The sequence below is a fragment of the Pinus tabuliformis genome, chromosome 9 (genome assembly GCF_031772625.1).
Source record: "Pinus tabuliformis cultivar Carrire ecotype Pingquan chromosome 9, CPIR1, whole genome shotgun sequence".
NCBI lineage: Eukaryota > Viridiplantae > Streptophyta > Pinopsida > Pinales > Pinaceae > Pinus > Pinus tabuliformis.
Window position 1 is genome coordinate 176,083,102 of NC_142307.1, and position 15,699 is coordinate 176,098,800.

Sequence of the window (15,699 nt, forward strand, 5' to 3'; positions counted from 1 at the left end):
ATAATTGTTTCTCCTCCAATAGTTGTAGCACCTTGTCAACATGTTCAACATGATCCTTCCAAGACTTGCTGTAGATTAGTATATCAAAAAATACTAACACAAATTTTCTAAGGAATGGTTTGAAAATTGAATTCATCAAACCTTGAAATGTTGAAGGTGCATTGGTAAGGCCAAAAGGCATGACCAAAAATTCATAATGACCCTCATGAGTTCTAAATGTCGTTTTCGGAATGTCTTCAATCTTCATTCTGATTTGATGATATCCCGAACGAAGATCCAACTTGGTGAAGTAAATTGATCCATGCAATTCATCCAGTAATTCATCAATGACAGGAATGGGGAACTTATCTTTAATAGTGAGCTTGTTGAGCTCCCTATAATCTGGACACATGCGCCATGATCCATCCTTCTTGTGCACCAATACTACTGGAGCTGAGAAAGAACTTTGACTCGGTTGAATTATACCAGCCTCTAGCATTTCTGCAACCATACGTTCAATTTCACTTTTTTGGACATATGGATATCTGTACGGCCTGATGTTTGGAGGAACACTTCCTGGAATCAGATGAATAGCATGATCATGATCACGCATAGGTGGGAGACCTTTGGGAGTCTCAAATACCTTGGAATGATTGTCCAAGACTTTTTGGAGATCTGGAGAAATAGATGATTCCAATGTGGAAACATCTAGCGAACATAATTGTGCAATTACACCTCTTTGCTCCTTTTTTAGAAGCTTTGTCATGCCATTAGAGCTGATTATCTTTCCTGGTTTCCCTGCAATACCCCTTAATTCAACTTCCTTTCCTTCCACAGAAAATTTCATGAAAAGTTCTTGAAAATTAAAAGCTATTGTACCCAAGGATTGTAGCCATTGGACTCCTAGTACAACATCAGCACCTCCCATTGGAATGGAAAGCATTGGGCTAGTCAATACATATTCTCCCATGGATAGCTTGATATTATGGCACTTTCCAGAACAATTTATTGTTCCTCCATTTGCAATCATCACTTGACACTCTGGTGCTGGATATAGGAAGCAATTCAATTCTTTTGCTACCCTACAATGAATAAAATTGTGGGTGCTTCCTGAATCAATCAACACTATTACCTTTTTCTTCTTGATTTGTCCTTCTATCTTGATGGTTTGAGGAGTGGTAATTCCCGCCAATGCATTACAAGATATGGTCGGATTTATTTTTTCTTCATCTAGGCTTTGTTCCTGGAATATATCCTCTTCTTTTGACCTTTCTTGCTCCTTTTCTTCTTCCTCTTCACAATCTATGTAGAATAATTTCTTCTCAGCACACTTATGACCTTTTGTGTATTTGCTATCACAATTGTAACAAAGCCCTTTTGCTCTTTTTTCTTCCAATTGTTGTGGTGTCAACCTTGTAGGTTGTGGAAGACTATGGGCAACAACACTTCCGTCTTTATAGTTGTGAATGGTATGCTTCCTAGTTGCCATAATTTTGCTTTCCATTTTTCTTGCTAACCTGAATGCCTTCTCTAATGAATCAGGTTCCCAAAGGCGCACATCATGTTGGATATTATCCTTTAAAGACCCTATGAACACATCAATCCTATGCTCCTCTGGAATATCTTTTACCCTTATGTTCAATTTTTGGAACTCCTCAATGTGCTCCATTATTGAACCCTTTTGTTTGAGACTTATCAATTGGCTAAAAAAAGTGTTGCTTTTTGTATCCTCATAATGTGCTATCAATTCTTCCGTAAAAATTGCCCAAGTGATAAATTGTTTACGAGAACAAAGCCATTGATACCATACAAACTGATTTGGTTCCAAATATAAAGTTGCCATACGTACCTTTTGTGTGTTTTGCACATTATTGAGATCGAAGAATTGCTCCATCTGTAATATCCATGTGGCGGGATCCTTGCCATCAAACTTCCTCATATCGATTTTTGGAACATGGTGAGTCTTCGATCCAACATTAGAGTCTATGGAATCATGATTAACATTTCTTTTGTTCTCATCATGAGTTTCCTTTAGTACTCTTTCACCCTTAGTGACCATTTCTTGTAGCAACTTATTCATATTTATCTTCAATTCTTCCATCTTATCATCCATGCCATCAATTTTAGCGTCCATGCCATTCACCTTCGCTTCCATGCCATCCATCTTAGCTTCTACTCCTTTCTTTAAACAGTCCATATTAGCTTCTACACCTTTCTTTAAACCATCCATCTTAGCTTCTACATCTTTCTTAAACCATCCATCTTAGATTTTGTTCCTTTTTGTGCAAGGGATAGTTGTTGCACTTGGTCTTGTAATTTTGATATATCATGTTGCATTTCTTCCTCTTCTTCATGAGTCATGCTAGAGCTTTCAGGTTCCTTACTAGGTGTTTGCATTTTCTTTCCTCGGGGCATCAGTTACCGATAATAATGCTCTACTATGCCCTTTGAATTCCTTCAAAATAAATTTTCACTTTGTAGGAGCTTGATATTGCCTCTGATGTATCTCTGTACTTTCCAATCATCTAGTTCTGAAATTGTGACCTGTAGTAGCTCTCTGTGTCCTCTTTCCAATGCCACTAGTCTGATCCAAATTGGATTCTCCAAGAAAGAGTTATGCACAATCTCCCAAGTGACCTGATTATAGACCTTTCAGTAGAGCGAACTTGTATGAAGTGCCACGTGAACAATTTTCGACCTTTGGTCTGAAAAAAGTATACAAGAAACTACAGTCCGTCCTCTTTCTGTACCTTCTTACAAAATTTCAATCCGATCCCCAGAGAGAAAGTTATGACGATTTTCCCTAGGTCACCTGTTTTGAATGTAATTCAGGAGTCTGCAAAAAGACCAACTTCCTCAGATCATATCTCCTCAAATATCGCGCGAAAAGATCTGAAATTCGGACCCAAGGTTCAGCGCGATTTCTTCTCAAATGGGGTTTTTTTGCGACTTCTGAAACGTCACAGAAAAAAAGTTATAGCGAAAATGCCACGATGACCTGTTTGGAGCAGCGAAACCCTAGAATCCAAAGCTCTGATACCAAATGTTATGAAACCAGCTCAAGAAAAGATAGAAAAGAAAGATCAACGCCTTAGAATTCAGCCTCTTCGAGGGGGCAACCTCCTTTACATTACATAAATGAACAATTCTTGGATGATACAAATGAAAAAACCTCCTTTCTATATATAGGAGTCTAAGGAGTCACAATATAATCCAGCCGACCTAACAATAATAATATAAAGCCACAAAAATAAAAATAGAGGGATTCTATGGGGCACAGAAATAACAATATGGGGGTAATAGGGGCACAACAATATAAATAAGGGGTATAACTACAATAGTAATGGGGTAATCACTAGTATTAAAGGGACCCAACAGGATTTCCCTAGGAAATCATTGTGTTATGTGTTGATTGAATTATTTCTCTTGCATGCTTCGTGATTTCATGATCGTTTAATTGTTTTTGTTGATGAGTATAGTATATTCAAATCAATTGTTTTAGAATATTACAATTAGCACTTTGAATCTACAAGGAATTTCTACATTGAAGTGTCTTCCAATTAGGTAAGGGCATCATTTCTTTAGAGAATACGTAGTATTGCTAATATTTCCTTCTCGTAAATAGGTTTGTGTAAGTAGTTTCCCTTGATTGGAAAAATTACAAAAGCAATGGGTCTTCCTTCTTGCATCAGAACATCACCAATGCCATTTCATAAGGAATCACGTTCCACAACAAATAAAAAATTCAAGTCGGGTGTAGCCAAGACTGGAGCTCGACACATTTCCTCTTTAAGATGTTAAAAGGCCTTATTTTCTTTTGCAGTCCAAAAAAATGCATCTTTATTTAGTAATATTGTCAGTGGTGCTATTATTTTCCCATAATTCTTAATAAACTTCTGATAATAGCCCATCAACCCGAGAAATCCTCGAAGATGCTTTAAGGATGTGGAGAATTTACATTACTTATAGCTATAATTTTGTTAGGGTGTACCTCAAAACCCTCATGGGATACAATATGAACCAAATATTCCACTACATGTACCCCAAACAAATATTTGGAGGTTTTTTCATACAATTGTTTCTCTTCTAATAATTTGAGCACCCTTTCAACATGTTCAACATGATCTTTTCAAGACTTGTTGTATATTAGTATATCATCAAAAAAATATTTACACAAATTTTCTAGGGGTTTGGAATTGGAATTCTTTAAACCTTGACATGTGGAAGGTGCATTAGTAAGGACAAAAGGCATGACCAAAAATTCATAATGACCTTCATGAATTCTAAATGTTTTTTTTGGAATGTCTTATTTCTTCATTCTAATTTGATGATATCCTGAGCGAAGATCGAGGTTGGTGAAGTAAATTGCTTCTTGTAGTTCATCCGACAATTCATAAAATATAGGAATGTGAAATTTCTCCTCAATAGTGAGCTTATTGAGCTCTTTATCAGCTAGACACATACACCATGATCCATCTTTCTTGTGCACTAATACTAGTGGAGAAGAGAAAAAACTTTGGCTAGGTTGAATTATACCCGCCTCTAGAATTTTTGCAACCATACATTGAATTTCACTTTTCTGGGCATAGGGATATCTCTAAGGTCTGATGTTTGGAGGAACACTCCATGGAATCAAGTGAATAGCATGATCATGATCAGAAATAGGAGGGAGAACAATGCAGGGAGTCTCAAATACCTTGTAATAATTGTCAAGGGGAGATCTAAAGAAATGGATGACTTAAATGTTTGGACATCTACTGAACATAATTGTTCAATTATCCCTCGTTGTTTCTTCTTCAAAAGCTTCTTCATTCCACTAGAACTGATTATCTTCCTAGGTTTCCATTTGATACCCATTAATTCAATTTTCTTTCTTTCTTGAAAAAAATCAAGAAATGTTTTTAAAAATTAAAAGCTATCATCCCTAAAGATTGCAACCATTAGACACCTAATACACCATCCACACCACCCATTGGAATGGAAATAATTGGACTATTCAAGACATATTCCCCCATGGTTAAATTAATATTATGGCACTTTTCTGATAAATTTATAGTTCCTCCATTTGCAACCATCACTTGACACTCTAGTGTTGGATATATAAAGCAATTAAAATCTTTGGCTATCTTCTAATGAATCAAAGTATGAGTGTTACCTGAATCAATCAACATTATTAGCTTTTTCTTCTTGATAAATCCTTATACCTTGAGAGTTTGAGGAGTCTTAATTCTTGGAAATGCATTACATGATATGGTTAGATTCATTTTTTCTTTTTTAATCCCTGGGGTCGGTTCCTAGTGTATATATTATTTTTTTGATGCTTCTTATTCTTGTTCTTTGTCTTATTTACAATCGATGAAGAATAATTTCTTCTCAGCACACTTATAATCTTTAGTTTATTTTCTATCACAACTTTAACAAATCCCTTTTGATCTTTTTTCCTCCAGTTGTTGTGATTTCAACCTTGTAGGTTATGGGAAGCTAGGAGTTGCAACACTTCCATCTTTATAGTTGTGACTAGTAGACCTCCTTGTTGCCATAATTTTTCTTTCAACTTTCCACCTTGAATGCATATTCCAATGAGTTAGGTTCCCAAAGGAAAACCTCATGTTGGATATTATCCTTTAAAGTCCCTATGAATACATCAATCATATGCTCCTCAGGAATATCAATTACCTTGATATGAAATCTTTAGAAGTCCTCAATGTGCTCCGCCATTAAACATTTTTGTTTGAGATTTATGAATTGGCTAAAGAAGGTGTTCATTTTTTTATCCTCATAATGTGTTATCAATTATTCTGTAAAAATTGACCAGGTTACAAGATATTTATGAGAGAAAAAGCCATAGATACCACACAAATTGATTGGGTTTTAAGTATAAAGATGCAATGCATACCTTTTCTGTTTGTTGGACATCATGTAGATCAAAGTATTGCTCCATCTGTAGTATCTTTGTGATTGTATCCTTGGCACCAAAATTCATCATATTGATATTTGGAATGTGGTTGGCCTTCAACCCAAAGTTTGAGTCTCTAAAATCATGATTCACATTATTTTTCTTCTCATAATGAGTTTCATGGAATACTTTGTCACCATTACGAAGCATTTTTTGTAGAAACTTTATCAAACCTTCAATTTTTGTTTGTAAACCTCCCATGTCACTTTTTATTTTAAGCCATCCATCTTAAAATTCATCATTGTTTCCAATTCATTTTTGGTTACTCTTTACAAGAGCAAATTTTTTTGCACTTGGTGTCGTAATTTTGATGTATCATGTTGCACATTTTCCTCTTCTTGATGTGTCATAAAAGAGTATCCAGTTTTTTGTTGTGAGGCATATTGGAACCAAATACTAATATCGATACTTTAATAGGCCCTTTGAATCACTTCTAGCTGAATTTTACAAATAAAAGTTATGCAAATTAAAAAAATTATACACATTTTTTCTTGTTTTTTTGGAGCTCTATTTTGACGCTGTTGTATCTCAGTATTTTCAGCCTCCCAATATCTAAAATTTCATCCTATGGTAGCTCTCTGTGTCCACTTTCCAACACCACTAGTTAGACTGAGATTGGATTCTTCAAGGTAAAGTTAGATAAAATCTCTCAAGATGACATGCTTAATGACTGATTTAGTAGAGTGAACTTGTATGGCTTGTCACATGACTGTTTCTGTAGTTATCCCTAAAAATGGTACCCAAGAAACTACAATATTTATACTTAGAGTGTTTTTTTACAAAATTCAATTTGGATGCTCAAAACGAAATTTATGACAATTTCCCCCAAGCCACAAGTTTGAGACAAAATTCTCAAGCATACAAAACACTAACTTCTTTGAAACATATCTCTGAGAATATAGTGAGTTAAGTTCTAAAATTTTGACACGTTCACCAAGGTTTGGACATGTAGTGGTCAAAAAAATTTCAGCTTTTGAAGCTTCGTAGAAGAAAGAAATAAATATATAGTGAAAATTCCAAGATGACATGTTTGAAGCAACAAAACCCTAGGATCCAAGCTATAATACCAAATGTTATGTAAGGAGATCACAAAAAAGAAGAAAAAATAGATCAACGACTTGAAAATAAGCCTCTTTGAGGGGGAAGCCTTCTTTTACATCACATAAATTAATGATTCTTGGATGATTCAAATGGAAATACATCCTTTGTATATATAGGAGTATAAGGGATCACAATATAATTAAGGCCTACATAATAATAATAATAATGTAAAAGCTCAACAATTAATGATTCTTGGATTATTCAAATGACAATACCCCCTTTGTATATATAGGAGTATAAAGGATCACAATATAATTAGGGTCTACATAATAATAATAATATAAAGACTCAACAATGTAGGAGCTACACTAGTATTATACTAGGGACATAACATGAGAACAACAATAACAATATAAGGACTACACTAGTATTATAGTGACCTAACAAATAAAACAAACATATCAGTGTTGTTTTATTTTACCATGAACATTCAACATAAATTATACTGAAATTGAAATGAAAATTATTTTAATTACAACACCCATGAGCTAATTTTATGTGCCATAGGTTTCATTTCAGTACCATTAAATTGATTTTTGATTTTCTTGATACCATCATTTTGGTCATATTGATCACATTGCGAATGTGTTGGGTGACATATTTGGCTTTTCAAGAACATGGCATGGCGTTTCGAACTCCCTCCCCAAATTCTTTACAGCATTTTGGTATGCTTCGCAATTATAGTATGAAATCACTAAAACATGTTATTCTTACACTTGTTTACCGCTTAAATAGACATACATAATGGTTACTCAAATATATATCATTTTGTATGTAAGATGAGTTTAACTTTGAGCATCTGAAATACATATATGAACACTATATGATTTTCATTTTCTCATGTACCTTCTGTTTCCACACAGTTATAATAAATTGTTTTGATGTCATATTGAAGTGTCTATTTAATAACGTCCTGTAGTTGCCTGATTATTATTCTATTGGATGTTTCAATAAGTAACTGTTAGAATATGATTGAACATGGAAAAGAAGGGCACGTTGCAAAATATATGCGAACCTTTCTGTTGTATGAATAATATATGTCACTTTGTTTTGTTTTAGTGGTCTTTTTCTGTGAGATTTCCATTCCCTAAACTTGTTTTGTTCAATCAACAAAATACGAGATTTTTTAGCTGCTGAAATATTCATATGTATTCAATCAACAAAATACGAGATTTTTTAGCTGCTGAAATATTCATATGTATTTTCTCACACAATCATAACATTGTATTTTCTCACACAAGAATAACATTTTATTACAGGGATAGAAAAATCCCATTATTCATATGGGCAAGACACAACTCAGGTAGAGATCCAGCCTTGGACTCTATGCTGCTTAACAGCATCTACAGCTAAATGAGTCATATATGCAACTTCTCCTTCCTGTCTCCCTACATCCTTGTTTACCTGCAAGCAAATACACACATATGATAAGCGGGAGATGAACCAAAAGACTGCAATGCACTAGATAATCTATACACATCAACAAATATATCATTATAAGGCCAACAACAATCTACAATAGCAGGTATAAACCTTACAAATTCTGTTTGGAATAATCAACGGTGACTTACATTAACATTCTACAGAATGGCGTGAAAACTATATGTCATGCAGATGAATCAAACGGAACTTATAATGAATAATAGCGTACCTCATCACTCGGCAACAGTGTTCCACGACTGTTTTCCAGTCTTTAATATGGCGGCGGAGGAGACTTGTGGGAGTAGTGGTGTGTCGGTGGCGAGGGGTAGACGGGTGGTTTGGGATGGGGAGGAGGTAAAGTGGGTACTGGTTTTGGGGGAGCAGGACTTACAACATGGGTTGGGGGAGGAGGAGATTTGTATCCGTATGGTTTTTCTGGAGTAGCTTTTGGTGGCTTGGTCAATGGAGAATGTTTATGATTGGGAGGAAGAGGAGTTGCCCATGATTTTGGTGGTGAGGGAGGAGGAATGGGCTTGTGAACTAGCGGAGGCTTAGCATATGGAGCAGGAGTTGGTTTAGGAGGAGGTGGAGATTTGTACTTGTATGGAGGAGAAACTGGTACGGCCTTAGGAGGAGGTTTGCTATGCACGGGCGGTGGTTTCTCCACTACTGGGGGCTTGGGGACGGGTGTGGGTGCAGGGGGCGGCTTATAATGGACTGGAGATGGAATGTGAGATGGAGGAGGAGGAGATTTATAAGGGTATGGCTTTGGAGGTGGGGATTTATAGTAGGAAGCAGATGAAACATTTGCGGCGGAAATGCAGCCAGCAATAAAAACAAGCAATAACTTGGAAATGAAAGACATCCCTGCAACTATACCCATCGTTATTCGACAGTACAGAGCTCCAGAAGCTGAACTGGGTGGTGTGAGATGGTTAAAGATGATTGGTATTTATAGCAGTAGAGAAAGGTTTAGGGGATGAGGATTCTCGGTAGGAAGTTTCATGATGCAGCGTGGTGTTTAATATTTTTCCTATTAAAATGAATTTCGATGTTAAAGATGGTTCGTGTCTATAACCTTTCCAGGAATTCTTAAAATTGTGTGCAGGACAGTACCTGTTTCACGTGATTTTCTTTTCAAGCACTGTCCGTTTCGGAATTTTCTGCTTATTTTTTCACGTTTCTGTGTGTGACCCATTATCACACCGACAGTCTTCATGTATTCTTTATGTATTTCTTATTGTTATTCGTGAAGTATTAAGATGTGGTCGGCCAATAACTGCATGTGAGGCGAACAAAACGTCAGAACCTTGAAAGGATACTTTGCAAAAATATAATTGCATACGCATTTCCTGAGTAATTACGGGTTAGTGACAAGTGGTAATGAGCTGCATGTCCATTATCGGCGCGGATGTCGGTCCAAATTAATCGATACCTAAACATTAGAATGACGATATCACAGCCGTTATATCCTGTATTCAAAATTGGTATGGAGGTTAGCATGGCCAATGTCATTGTCACGAGACACCGAACGTACTAAGATAACTGAGAGGTGATTTGTAGTGTTACAGTACATCGCTACAAATATACAAATATAGTACCTTATACACCATAAAAATTGTATTAATCTAAAAGAAGATTTAGGGAATTTAATTCACTATTTAAATGAATAATAAATTGAAGCACTGAACATTTTTACGATGTTACGGAGTTATGGTATTTTAAACTATGGTTTAAATTATATTTAAAAAAATAAACTTTAGTATTATGTATTAAAACATAAATCTTATTTTAAAAGTAAAGGTTGAATTTAGTTTGAACAATTTTAGTTGACTTTCTTAATTATTGTAATGTATTATTACACGGTTTTATTATATATTTATTTTATAATGGCATATAATTATATTGTATATTTATTTTATAATCGTATATAATTTAATTACAATATAACTGAGCATATGTTATAGAAAGTTTAATGAAAGGTTAAAGGTTTCATAACTATAAAGGAATATAACAATTTGACATTATTCAATTAAGAAATATTTCATAAAGACATAATTATGAAGAAAAATCATAATCCAGTATAATTCTTAGTATTGTCATAATGTATTATAACATTTTATCAATGTTGTAATGTAATGAAATTATTAGGGAATGTTGCAACTTGATATAGGTAAGTTATTATCAATTATAGTTAACTATAGTCAAATTAAAGCAATCATTATGAACCAAAGTCAAATATTAATGATTATTTTGGTTTTGTATCAAACATTGTTAGCCATATTTATCCATGATTAATAGTAATCAACCAAACTTAGGCATAATTAAAAATACTTAAATGTAAATGAATTATGTATTCGTTGACTTAGTTGTTTACTCATTCCAAGGTTGAAATGCACAACCAAGTTAACTATGAGATTTAAACATGGTGAACCAAATCAACCATGGTTAATGGTAATTTACATTTTTAGGAATTGTAACACACATTTTCATACTACGATTATGTATGATCTTTAAGGAACATTGTAATCCAAAATAATGGAGGAATGTTGTAGTGTGACATACCCCTTGATGGTCATTGTATTGTAACATACCCATTGAGGAAGGCAACAATTTAACAAAATTTAAAAAAGATAAATGTCGTAATGATATGTAACCATTAAGGATTATTTTGATCCAATATAGCAATAATTAAGGATTATTGTTATCCAATATAGCTCTTGATGATTATTGTAATGTGACATAATACTTGACAATCATTATAATGCAACACAATCATTCATAGGCACAAAGTTTCGCACAAGGCAAATAATCTCACCAACAAAACACAAAAATCATTAACCAAAGTTAAAGATAGCAAAAAATTCATCAATTGTTGCTATTGATAGTGAAATATGGTTATCGATAGTCAACCATCATTAATCATGGACCTTATTCAAACATGGTTAAGCATAGTTAAATATCTTGAAAGATAAATCCATTATGCATTAATTAAACTTATTGTTTACCCATCCCACAACCAAAATATATAATCAAGTTAATGATGGTATCTAATGTGGATGGCAGCAATGAACCATGGTCAACCATAATTAACTATTGTTAAAAATTATCCCACAATGTGAACTATACTCAACGAAAGTCGACCATAGTCATATGCCCTCAGTCAAGGTTAGGCATTCAGCCTTTATTAATGACAGTAAAACATGGTAAAATGTAATAAAAAATGATCAACCATAATCACACAGAGTCACCATATTTCAATAATAGCTACTCCTCATTAAAAGTGATTGATAATAGTCAATAATGGTATGATGTGATAACCATAATTAATGATAATCAAACATAACCAACAATAGACAAATCAACGTTTACCATATGTATGGTGAAGCATAATCAACCATTATAAACATAATCAACAACACTTCATTATTATCCGCTATAATTAATCAAAATCAACCAAAATCATTAAAACATAATAAAATACAACATAATGATTGATAAACATAAAATAAACAAATATATAACAATTCAACATAAAATAAACATCATCAAATATAAATAAAACCATAAATTATATATAAAATTGGAATATTAGTGTCATCTTATGAAATTGCGTATTATTATAATAAAAATATTAAAAATCCATAAAACCATAACCTATAATTTACAAAACCATCATCTATAATACATTAAAATTATTGCATATAATATTAATTAATATTTACATGATTTTAACATTAAGACACATTAACCCATATATAATTATGGTATGATTATATATAATAATTTAATAATATTAAATATTATTAATGATAAATAATAATGGTTATTTTCTTTATTCAGGTTTATGTTATCCATAATGAATTAAGAAAATATTTTTCGTAGAAATCACATAAGAGAAATTTTTGGTCAACACTTTTCAAACCAACCAGTGTGGTTCATCATCAGGACGAGATGAAGAGGAAACCCATGGAAAAGGCTTAAATAAAGAGCAATGTAGATACCATAATTTTAAGAAATGGCTATATTTGAAAAATCATATTTAAATTATAATATTAATTTATTAATATATTAATAATGGTTATATTTATTTTAATTACATTATATATTACTAATACTTATATAAGAAATAATAATATATATTATGATATTCTATTGTAGTAAAAAATAATATTATACTATAAGCTATTACAATATATAATTTAGTTATATGTTAATATTATATTAAATTAATCTTTTACAGGTAAATTTCAGATGGAAAGGTAAGAGGGGTGAAGATAGTATAATTACAATGATCTCAACACTTAATTACATATGATTGCAACATGGAATAAGCTCACTGTATTACTTAATTACATATGATCGCAACATGGAATGACGTCATTGTTCTATATGGTAAGATGCTAATTTGGATTAAATAAGGCCCATCTCATCTCACATGCAACATTGGATTATATGGGTTGGAATTTGGATATGGAAAGATTTTGAAAGTACATCAACACTAGTTCATTGCAATCTAGTTTGGTATAGTTAATATTTATTTGCTCATGTTAGAACACTTACATTCCCTACATTTCCCTACAATAGTTGTTGAAACTTACATCTCCATTTGTGGGTGGGTCTCCTAGCTATGTGTTCCTTTATTGAACTATTTTTTGGGTGTTTGATCTAGGCCCCCCTAGTCTAAGTACTCCCACTCTTCATTTGTTTCAATTATGGTTATGGAGGTTTCTTTTTTATGTTTAGACCTAAGAGGTAGAGGATATCATAAATAATGTTGCAAGCCTAAGAAGCTCAAAATAGTGTCCATTTGTGGTTACTTTTAGTCTGTGCAAGTATTTCATTTGATCTAATCTATGCTTCCCTTCCCATCCATAGTCTGCATCGTTGTTAGTCTCCATTCCTCGAAAAAAGGTAACCACGATGAGTCATCAATGGCTAGGTCCGCACATGGCTTAGGTGAGAAAGGGGTTCATGCATAATATATCAAGCCTACTCATCAACTTAGCTCCTTCATAAGAAAATTGTGTTGATATTTAACAAGAATTAATGTAAGTAGATGAGGAGATCATCACTAATTGTGATTGTCATTTTTATTTTAAGGCTATTGCAACTGTGACCAACTTGGTGTTTGAGGTAAGCCATATAAGGGATGATAAAATCTATATTTGCATACTTTGATCTATATGGGAAAGTAAAAACACTCTTGGGAAAAGTTCTTCTTAATGAAATTACTGAAAAGATCAAATTCGCTTTATGATGGATGATATCTAATTGTAGTTTATACATATGGACAAGCACGGACCAAGGATAGACAAAACCATCATACATAGAAAAAAATCGTCTCCTCCTGATAGTCTTGTTGACCCAAAGCCTATTAAGGTGGATATCTATACCTTTTCTTAATTATCTAATTTTTGGAGATTTTTACATGTTTTTTTTTTTTGTCTACATCTATGAAGGTTCATAACATGTGTTTAGTATTCATGGTTGTCTCTTTCAATGATAAGACTTGATTTTGTACTTCTTTTGAAGACTTACATTATCTATTTATTTTTTGACAAAATAACTCATATTTTTCCAATGGTTTGGTTTTTCCAATGGGAGACCAAAGGAACAAAGGGATATAGACAATATGTAAATTCTTCTAGCTATTAGAAAACTTTAGTTCATCACAAATAGATACATATTATACTAAACTACAAAAAAATATATTTTATACAATTGTTAATTGGATTTATTTTAGGTGTTCGGAAGAAATGGTTCTTATCCTTCCCACCTAAGTTCAATTCCCATAAGTGACATGATCAACTTTGTTAACTTAATGGCTTCAAAATATATTGTTAAATCTACGTAATCCTTTGAAAACCAAAATATATGGACCTCGTATATAATATAAAGATATTTCCTATATAATAAAGTATAATAGAATGAAGAGAAGATTAGAGCTCTATTAGGGTAGGGTTTGGTTCTGCAAGAAGTTTTTTGTAAACCCTTCCTACTTGTGAATATTAGCACACCCCAACAAGGAGACATATTAGAGTTGGAAACTATCCGTATTGTCAAATCTGAAATCATCTACGAGTGTTCTACAAAAATGTTTTGAGTAGGGAAACTAGTCACATGTAAATGAAGAGGGAGGATTTGGAGCTCCACATGGAAGAGGAGAAACACGAGAAGCAAAAATTTCTTGGAGAACAATGGAAATCTTGATTAAAATTTAGTGCCTTACTAAAGTAGAAATATACCCAAAATATGATGTTTGACCCAATAATCTAGAAGGATACACAGAATATATGAAATATCACACTGTTATCTGTAAAAAAAAAATAATTAATGACCTTCAAACAAGGAATTGGTAAGATGGATCTATAATAAATGGTATCCAAAAGGATAAAGTGATTTAGAACTTGGGGCCAATGGATTCTTTATGGTCATCTTCACCAGCTTGGAAGATAAGGCATGTTTTGGGTGTGGAGCTTGGTTATCTTCCTAATTCAAAGGTCTTGTTTCAACAACATTTGGATCCCAAACCATGGTAGGGGGTGTGGGGGGACTTGGCCCCCAACTACTGCTTTCACGGGGTCTAGGGGGAGAAGAATCACCCTTTTTTCCCCCGCTAGCGGGGGTTTGGGGGCAACGTCGGTGAAAGTAAAATTTTAAGAAAAAATGCCTTGTAAAATGTTGTATTTTCATAGTTATTCTGAGTCATTCATTAGGTGGAAGATATGATGGTAGAAGTTATGTTGTTTTAGGGTTATTTTCCCTAGAAGGAAACCTTTGTTCTATAGAAGGTAATTTTATTCCAACTATGTATGATTTTGTAAGAGAAAATAGAGGAGACTTTGCGAGAGTGAAGAGGAAGTTACAAAATATATGTTGTAGGTTGTATCCCTTCAATGTGCTAGATAATATAAAAGGAAGGACTAACTATTTCTCCGTGGATGTAGCCCATATTGGGTGTACAACATATATGTTTGTCTCTCTTTTCTTATTCTTATTTGTGTTCATATTTCCACAATATTTTATGTGTTCCATTGTTATGTTATTTAATTTTTAACAACACGAGTGTTTGAAAATGGCCCCTACTTATATAAAAATGTCGATCTAGTAATGATATTCTACAAGGAACATTATAACACTAAAAACGATAAATTATTATCATCTTTGGTGTGGGTGTGTTACCGGGAAATCTAGTGTCTATGCAGAGTTGCTAGTCCCACTAAGATGGGTAGCTATCT

General features: G+C 33.3%; 1 protein-coding gene across 1 annotated transcript; it reads right to left on the bottom strand.

Moving 5' to 3' along the window:
• Nucleotides 1–8,232: 8,232 nt before the first annotated feature.
• LOC149147678 (uncharacterized) lies at nucleotides 8,233–9,344 on the bottom strand. The gene is made up of 2 exons (XM_089445483.1): nucleotides 8,688–9,344; nucleotides 8,233–8,440 (listed from the first exon to the last, which is right to left on the bottom strand). Exon 1 carries the CDS (start codon nucleotides 9,339–9,341, stop codon nucleotides 8,730–8,732), a length of 612 nt encoding a protein of 203 aa, XP_089301609.1. The 5' UTR covers nucleotides 9,342–9,344; the 3' UTR covers nucleotides 8,233–8,440; nucleotides 8,688–8,729.
• Nucleotides 9,345–15,699: the final 6,355 nt, after the last annotated feature.